We start from the raw sequence: 9,221 nt of genomic DNA, 5'->3' as shown, positions 1-9,221 counted from the left end.
TTGTGTGTGACCCTGTAGGTTCTCGTGACGTTGGCAATTATATTAAATCACGCATTTAACATAATAAACAGTGAGCGGTATCTAGCAACACATCACTGCTACCCAAGACACGAAAATGTCATGTGATCTGACAATTCCTTCTGTGATAATACTTATGTGTATAATTACCCTTTTGCCCTTATGTCTATATTGAACACAAGGCATAGACCGTGTCATCCTTGTCCAGTTCAATATTGGGCCCATAGACATTTATCCTGTTATGCAGGATGGGCAAATTCCATCTAGGTCACTCATGTCCCTCAGCATGCTTTGTGGAGTACCCATCAACTGTCTTTATGGTTATCCAGTTACGGACAACGTTGGATCAGCAATAAAGCACTCGACTCTACATCTAGGATCCATAGTGGTTTCAGGTCGAAGAGTGGAATACACTATTACCACCATGAGAATAACTTATGACACCTTGCATAACTTTCTATATAGTATTCTCATAGCGGGTCAATCCGGTATAAATATTACTCCTAATACTCATACCTATGTTTAAGACTTGATAACTCTTTATCCATGATCCATAAGATGTGATCATCAGTCTACAAACATAATAGTCTTAATGCTTTAATGTTATCCCACTTCACACTAAAGCTCGACTACGGATACTTTAGGAATAATGTCCTTATGTTTAATGTGTTCTCATGATTAAGTCACACTTAATACATTAAACAAACTATCTATTCCAGGGACTTTATTAATCAACCATAATAAAGAGAATGCCTTTTATTATTCGATACAAGTACCAAAATGTATTGGCCTCTAGGGCTTACACCAACACCAATAACAACAATTCACACAAGCACACAAATAGTTCCCCTTCTTAACTATTCATCATCACATCAACAATACATAATTAATCACCATATAATCATGCATCTCAAAACAATACTAATCATATTCACATCATGTAACATCAACATGTAAGTAAATCAATTATTATTCAACAACGATAATCCTACCATAATTAATTAAATTTATAATAACTAATTAAAAACACCAACACAGCCAAATAATAGCCATTTATCAACCAAACAACAGAACCACATCGAAAATCCGAACCGACAACTCGAACTACACAAATAGGGACAAGAACGCCCCTTCCGACAGCATGATGGGCAGCCCGTCACTAGGGTGACGCCCGTTATCATGTTAAATCCCTCAGACCGTCATTAATGTGACGATCGACTTGGAAAACCAAGCCTGGAGACCATGACGGTCCCCTTGTCATAGCGCTGACAACCGTCAGCTACTTGAGGTGCGTGACGGTCAACCCTGCACCAGAAGGCAGAAAACATAATTTGCCATGGAATTTCAGTGGAAGCTCAAATTATACGCTCATAATTTATACCACATATCGTAACATCCTAATAACACGGTAAACGACAGACTTATACCATTTATTCATCATTTTCATGAATTTCATGTTTATGTTCAAAGATTCAAAAATTCAAACAATGACATAAAATCATATACACATAAACATAATTATACACATACAAATTCAATCACAAAAATTGGATAATGATACCTTCAATCATCAATTTTCAGATCAACACATAACAACAAACATTCATAAGAAATTTCACAACAATCCTAAAGAGAGTAAGGGTCTCTCTTCTTTATCCTTTCATGTAAAACACCTATATGGAAGTTGTTTTCCCCTACCCCAGATTCCTAACAAAATTCAGAATTAGAGTGATGGTTTGTTCTTCCTTCTTCAAGCCCTAGACTCCGTTTTTCTCCAAAACTCTATTTCCCGTACTAACCCCTTAAAAGCTCTAGTAATCCCTGTTTATTTCTAAAACCTAATTTAATCTTTGTTAATTATACTTAGGTCAAACTCTTTTTAGAATCCTCACCACTTCCCTTATTCTTCTTAGTTGTTGTATTCCATACAAAACTTAGTTCTAGAAAATGGTTCTCAGAGTCATGGACCACTTCCAAATCACCAATATATTAAGGGCTAGCCCTATTATGAACATATCTTTGGGGGATCTATTCTGAGTGTAGGTTCAATGTATCTTTGAGCTGCGGAACCTCACTGAAAACACTTCAGTTCCACCTCTTAACTTAGGTTTTTCTCAAGCCCGGGTTTTAGCTTCTCACATAGTAACATTCCCATTCAATGATATGAAAATACATATAATAATAAAGACATAAAATATGGCAAGAAAAATCAAATAAATAATAGAGAAGCAAGTAAATAAATAGATAAAGAAAATAGAGAAAGTAAATGATAACATGAAATTATATCACATTTTAGGACTTAATTCAATTAGATTATATTGTCATTTACTTTAATTTATCTCATTTTATCAGATATTATGCGGTATTTTCTTCCTATTTGTCTCAGGTAGCCTATTTTGAAGCACAAGTAAAAATGGAAGAAAAGGAGGTGTAAAAAGGAGAGAAAAAGAACCAAAGGCCAAAGCCCAGCCCAAAGCGCACAAGAAACCAATGCTGTGCCTGTGACGGACGTCACAGGGGGCGTGACGAGCGTCACACAAAACAGCCTTGTGACGGACGTCACACATGGTGTAACGAGCGTCACACCATTCCACTATCTTTTTGGCGCAAGTAACGCCCTCAGAAGACTTGAAGAGACGTTGAAGAGTTTGTGTCCTATATCCACGCCATGCATTTAGCCACGTTGAAGACCCTGGGGAAACGAAAAGCAGTTACCAACACCAATATAAATAGCTACTTCAAAAACCTAAAGGGGGTCCTCGGTTTTTCCACGCTCACGCTGCCGAAGCTTTTCCAATTATCTTTCTTTTTACGCTTCTGCAATTTTCTTTTCCAGCAACTTAACATTGTTTATTTATTTATTTCTTTTGCAAGTTCTACATTCTTTTTGCCTTGCAATTTACCTTTCCTTTTTTAGCATTTAGATATTTTTCGCATAATAGTTTCTACACCGGAAACTATTGTGTAACTTTTTATCGGATCTAACCTTACGTTAGATTCTAGTTTTATTTCCTTGGTTTAATTTATTGTTTAATTGAAGAATCCAAGAACAAATCCTACCGGCTTGTGGTGGAGTGTTCATGACTATTGTTTAACGCATTCAGGTTCTTTAATCATTATTTAATGCTTTGTTTTATTATTTATTTATATTATCTGCCTGTGATGAGTCTGTTTATGCATGATATGTATTTTTGTTTGTTTAGCATGTCTGGCTAATTCGCCTAGATATCGGTATGTAAAGTAAGCGAAATAAGGGATCAAGACTAAGTCGGTCTAATTAAACTTAAAATTAAAATCAATCTTTTTACGGTCTCAATTTACAGGTTTAATAACAAGATTTTTTATAAAAGTAAAAGACATAAAGAAGTTAAAATCAATAGAGCGAGAGTTTGAGGTTTTAACTGGACAGTGTAAATTAGGCATTAATTCTAGATCAGGGCGAGAGCAAGTTCTAGAGTTGATTAAATTCTGACCTTTTCCAAAAAGTATTTTTAAAGATTGAATGTGAGGACGAGAGTTAAGCATTCGGGTTTAATTGTATAACCTAAGTCAACAGAGCGAGAGTTTGAGATAAGGGTGTTTAAAACGGTCAGTGTTTTCTTAAAAAGAGTTTCTGCAACTTTATTATTTTCAAAAAGTGGTTTTTGACTTAATTATAAGTGACAACTACATTAACATAAAATCATGGTTTATTCAACAGAGCGAGAGTTTGAGATAAAACCTTTAATCAATATAGTTAACTGAAACGATTTATTTTAAAACCAAGAAACCGACAAAGAATTGATTCCCTAGTTACGACAAACTACATACCGATATCCGCTTTATTAATATTTAATCTAGATCTTAGTTTAGTTTTTAGCTTCGCCCCCCAAACAATCAACCATTATTCACCTTAGCTTTACGTAGTAGCCTTAGATAACGGTATATCGATTCATAAGTCCCTGTGGGATCGATATCTTTTAAAACTACGCGATAGAACTGTGCACTTGCAGTTTGTACCCCATTCTCGACTCACATAGTCGAGCGATCAAGTTTTTGGCGCCGTTGCCGGGGACTTTTATTTAATCGATATCGTAACTCTTCCGTTACGCTGTAGAGACTAAGGTTTCTTTTTCTTCTATTCTTTCTTTCGTTGATTTGTATGCCACGCACTCGCTCACAAGGCGAACCGCTCTATCTACGAATCAGACGACTTAAGCTTGGTGTACCACTCCAAGGATCCTCCAGACAGACTGTCTTGGAAGAAGTACATCCAGAGCTTCTGATCTGTTGTGTATGCAGAGATCTTGCGGACAAAGGCTTGAAGGTGAGTCTCTGGGCAGGAACTCCCATTATACTTATCAAATGCGGGCGCCTTGAACTTCTGTGGGATCACAATCCCCTCAACTAGCCCCATATTTGACATGTTTACAACACCGGGAGTGGCATAACTCTCCAAAGCTCTAATCTTTTCAGCCAGCAACTGAATCTCCTTATTCTGAGGTTGAACACCATATTGACCGAATGGCTCATTCAGCATAGAGAACTGATCAGCCTCTCTGTCCTCCTCCCTGTCATCATCGACCCCAAAGAAAGGCGGGAACAGACTATCCTTCAGATTATGCCCCAGACCGGGCCCACCGTCAGTAGCAGCACCAAATCCACCAGCATTGTTGTTCACCATACCTACGGTTGCTCTTTTTTCACCGTCCCTGGATCCACCCAGCCCCTGGTTGGAGACACCATCCAGGTTAACAACACTGTTAGCAGCTGAAGCTCGCTCGAGCTTCTCGACCTTATCAGCCAGAGCTTTCTGACCAACTGCAAAACCCTGCATGATGTTGATCAGCTCAGTCATCTTGTCCTTCAGCTCGAGGATATCTGTGTTTGGGAGATCCATTAGTCTGGGAGTATTGCGTCTGGTGAAGTATCTGTGAGGACGGGTTGAGTGCAAAGGTACAACTCTACGAGCACGAGCAATGATTCCTGCAGCAATCAAGCACGTTAGAACTGATACCTGCAAAACAGCAAACAGGTTAATGTGCATGAATGCAACGTCTATCCATATGAGGAAAATTCCGTCTTTTGATTCTGGTTTCATCGAGACGGATAAAAAATCAACAATAATATTCTGACATCCGGATGTCTCTCAACCAGATTCTTAGTCAGTAATACTCCCCATATGGCTAGACGTAATTTAGGTGCAGATGAATGCAAAACGGGAATGATGCAGATGTATGAATGCCATGCACTATGCCATCCTCCAAGTCATCTGATCATTTGCTGTACTGAAGCCTGATCTCTGGACTGATCACAACCATCTGAGGTACTGATTAACCATAAATCCGACTCAAGGGTTCCGAAATAAACGGAACCGACAAATACATCATCATCAAACAATCTCTGAGCAGATCACCTCAATCCCTGAATCGGCCCGGGGAATCCTGAAATAAACGGATCCCCACTGATAAATATCACGGACAGCACTCCGGCGTCTCGGCAATAAATGACCATAAATCCGACTCATAAATAGGACTCTGATCCACGGAACCATTAGTCACTATCAAAGTCACCAACAGAACAATGCATCTGTAAGCATCACCCTCCCCTCACAGGTAAATTCTAATCAAGTCATCCTAAGGCGGATAATGGTCTTGACAATCGGGCAAAGATACTCAACGGGTTTGCCCTTTCGGGTGTGCCGTTGTAGCTCCCTTAAGATCGTCTAAACCAAAGATCCGGGAAATGATCGGTCACCGAAGTCAACAGCTCAAAAGAGATAAAACTCAACCATAGTGGAAACTCCACAAGGAAGAGCCCTCTCAGAAGAACCTCGTCCGGCTTGTGGTATGTCACGTCACAACAATCATGTCAACCCAACATGTGAAGAACGTGAGACCACACTAATCCTAGGTGTATACTCGGGCCTGGGTTTTAGCCCCACTCAGAACACCCACCCCAAAACAGAGGAACCACCTGCACAGAGGACGACAACATGATAGTATGATGCATGCAAGTATTTATGCAAATATATACACAGTCAGAATAATAAATGCAATAAATAAAACAAAACAAGCAACCTAAACTATCCTAGAACGCTAGGAAAGACTCGCTTAGGGAAGATGGACCAGCACAGGTCAACTTCTCTCATTTCCCCAGCAGAGTCGCCAGCTGTCGCATCCGGGAAAAACAACCGGCGGGCTAAAACAAAAACAAACACAGAGCCGCCACCGTGCGTTATTTATCCCAAAAGAGGGAAAGGAAACGCTCAGAGTAAACCTGGAAAAAGCATGGTCTCGCGACCAAAGAGAAAGGGTACGGGAGTCGGTTACGCAAGGGGAAGGTATTAGCACCCCTCACGTCCGTCGTACTCGACGGGATCCACGCTCTAAAGAAAGAAAAGGTTGCTACAACAAAACATCACACACACACACACACACTAAAGACAACGCAGGTGGGGTTAAGAGGAAGAGAGCTCGATAGGACGTCGCATCCTATGCCTACGTATCTCGTCTGGAACGAGAATCAGAGCTGCCGTAGTTCGGCTCACACACGCCAAACAAACAAACACAAACACAGGCAAACATGGAGCCTGAATGCCAATCCCTGGACTTACATCAGCATCCGAACCAAAACACACACAAGAAGGCAAACGTGGAGCCCGAACGCCAATCACTGGACTTACATCGGCATCCGAACCAGACACACGCACACTGGAACCCGAATGCCACTGGATGGACTTACATCAGCTTCCAAGCACACAACAACCGAACAAGTTAATAGGGAGTCGGGAACTCGAGCCTATAACTGTCAAGCACACACACAAAAAGGAAAAAAAGTGCCCGGAGAGACCTCGCACGGTCTCCTGCCTACGTACCTCATCTGGTATGAGGATCAGGGCGACGTAGTTCCCCTGAAAGGGAAAGAAATTCTAGCCAGAAACCAAGGGAAGACACACTACCAGGGAGCTGTACTCGAGCCTAGTGTTATCATGCATCATTGCCCTATGTTGTGGTTTCTATCTACTTGCACAACAGCAAGCTAATCCTATCCGGGAAGAAAGCAAGCATGCAAGCATCAACAAAACAAAACAAACATTTCAAGCAAATATTCACAAAGCACACACTATATCCAGTCAGAAGTGGGCTCAAACAAAGGGTTCGACTGCCAAGGCAAGTCATCTGTACAAGGGTAGAGTTAGCTCTTAACCTTGCCATTGAGAGGCTAAGGTGAAGCTGATGAAAGGTGAGTGAAGATTAGACTTCACAGCTCTTATCCCTGGCCAGGGAGAGCTTCAGACAAAGGAGCGTGGGTCCAGAAAGGAGGGACCCTTCTACGCTCAAGACTCTGACTCGACTGTGCAACAGCACAAGATCTTGGGTTTGTGTCCCAATGCATCAACACAGTGGTGTGAGCAGAGGGACGACTCAACAGAATAGTGGGAGATAGATTGCATATCTCTTTGATCCACCAATTGCCTTAATCAAGGTCTTTACCTGCTTGGCACAAAAGTAAACAAGCACAAACATCGCCTCTTAAGGAGGACTTCAGACAGTTGCCTGGCCAAGTAACAGGCCAGGTCTTCCAGACTACATGGAGAATAAGAAGTCTACCTCAATTGGTTTAAAAACCAAGCAACAACAAGCAAGTTCTCAAGGAATTGTAAGCAACTAAATGCACCTGAAATCAATCAAGTATCATCAGTACTCAGACAAATCAACAGTAAACAGCAAATGTTAATCTGTACAATCAAACACAAGTTAATGCACATAAGTGCAAGCCATGAGCTCAAACTCAAGCATCAAACCCTACAACACAAGGTCAATGTTAGTTTACAACATCAAACAAACTCAATTTATAACTTGAATTTTCCCCTTTAGCCTTTTGCATTTCAACCTGAAAATCCAAACCAAACATGAGAAACTAGACCACTAGGCCAAGCCTAGGGTCCAAAGGAGATGAAAAAATCAAAACAGCAAGTGAAAATTATCCAAAATCACATTCAAACAAATCAAAAGCAAATGCAATTGGTCCCATGCTCATATCAATCACCATTATCATTTTATGCACAAAAAGGTATCACACATGCAATTTGCAACCTCAAATGACCAAACAGAATGACCTCAATCAAATCCATACCAAAACAATTCAATTAATTCCACAAAAATTCAAGTATCAACAGAACATATCCAATGAATAGCATGTCAAATTTCAGCTCATTTGGATAAATGGAAGTAGGTCAATGAAAATCAAGAAGTTCAGACAATTTCAAACAAGCCAACACAAGGTATCAAAACAAGCATCAACTTCCCAAAATCATAAAACAGTGACAATACAAGATAAATGAATGGGATCAAAACCAAAATGACCTATAATGTGTCTACACTCCACATGTCCAATTCCACATCCATCCAATACACCATGAGAATTTCACAAGCAAAATGCCAACATGTATCACACAATGTCACCAAATGACCACCCAGAGAAGAAAATTATCAATCAAATAGAAAATGATATCAAAAATTCCAGAAAAAATCACATGTGATCTAAACATTCATATGTTCAACCATGCAAAATTTCAGCTCAAATCAACATCCCTAAGCATTTTAAATAAAATCAGGAAGTTCATCAAGCTTGGTGTGACACAAATTGTCACACCTCTATTCAAAAATTCATATCTAATCAACCAAATACCCAAAAACCACAAACTCTATATGAAAATCACCATCAAAGTGTCCAGAATGAGCACAAAAAATTTCATTCATTTCTTTGAAAGTATCATCATTTCATGAAAGATATGGCAAAACATGTACAAATGTGACAAACATCCAACAAACCCTAGGCATTTTAATTTTCTACACATGCAAAAATTTTACAAAAATCATGATTAAATTCTACACATCACAAGGAATATCATGCAAAAAATCTCACTCAAATTGGATGAAAAATGAAGTCTCTATGAATTTTATAAGTTCATGTAACATAATGAAATACCAAATGAAAAAAGAAATAGAAATAATATATCATTAAATAGGCCAATGGCATTTTTGTAATACTAACGAACTAGGCCAAAACGGCGTAGTTTCGTTTAGAAGCCTGGGCGCGCTCTGATTGGCCAGAGCTGGCGGTAAACATGATTTCAAACAAGGCAAGGCGAATGAAAGATCTAGCACGCGTTCATGCGTGTTCTTGGACAAGAACAAATCCAGTTTTCCAGAAAATTG

At 39.6% G+C, this 9,221-nt stretch overlaps 1 protein-coding gene across 1 annotated transcript; it reads right to left on the bottom strand.

The window, feature by feature from the left end:
• Window positions 1-3,717: 3,717 nt before the first annotated feature.
• On the bottom strand, window positions 3,718-8,802 carry LOC127117526 (uncharacterized). Its single transcript, XM_051047575.1, has 2 exons — window positions 7,611-8,802; window positions 3,718-4,983 (listed from the first exon to the last, which is right to left on the bottom strand). Exon 2 carries the CDS (start codon window positions 4,895-4,897, stop codon window positions 4,196-4,198), a length of 702 nt encoding a protein of 233 aa, XP_050903532.1. The 5' UTR covers window positions 4,898-4,983; window positions 7,611-8,802; the 3' UTR covers window positions 3,718-4,195.
• Between the last annotated feature and the right edge of the window lie 419 nt (window positions 8,803-9,221).

Source organism: Lathyrus oleraceus, chromosome 2 (genome assembly GCF_024323335.1).
Source record: "Lathyrus oleraceus cultivar Zhongwan6 chromosome 2, CAAS_Psat_ZW6_1.0, whole genome shotgun sequence".
Lineage (NCBI taxonomy): Eukaryota > Viridiplantae > Streptophyta > Magnoliopsida > Fabales > Fabaceae > Lathyrus > Lathyrus oleraceus.
The sequence above is the reverse complement of the archived record's forward strand: the minus strand, read 5'-3'. Positions and strand labels throughout refer to the sequence as shown.

What these genes read in the sequence shown, in the direction of transcription:
- LOC127117526 (XM_051047575.1), bottom strand. Translation starts at nt 4,897, where the DNA reads ATGGATCTCCCAAACACAGATATCCTCGAGCTGAAGGACAAGATGACT.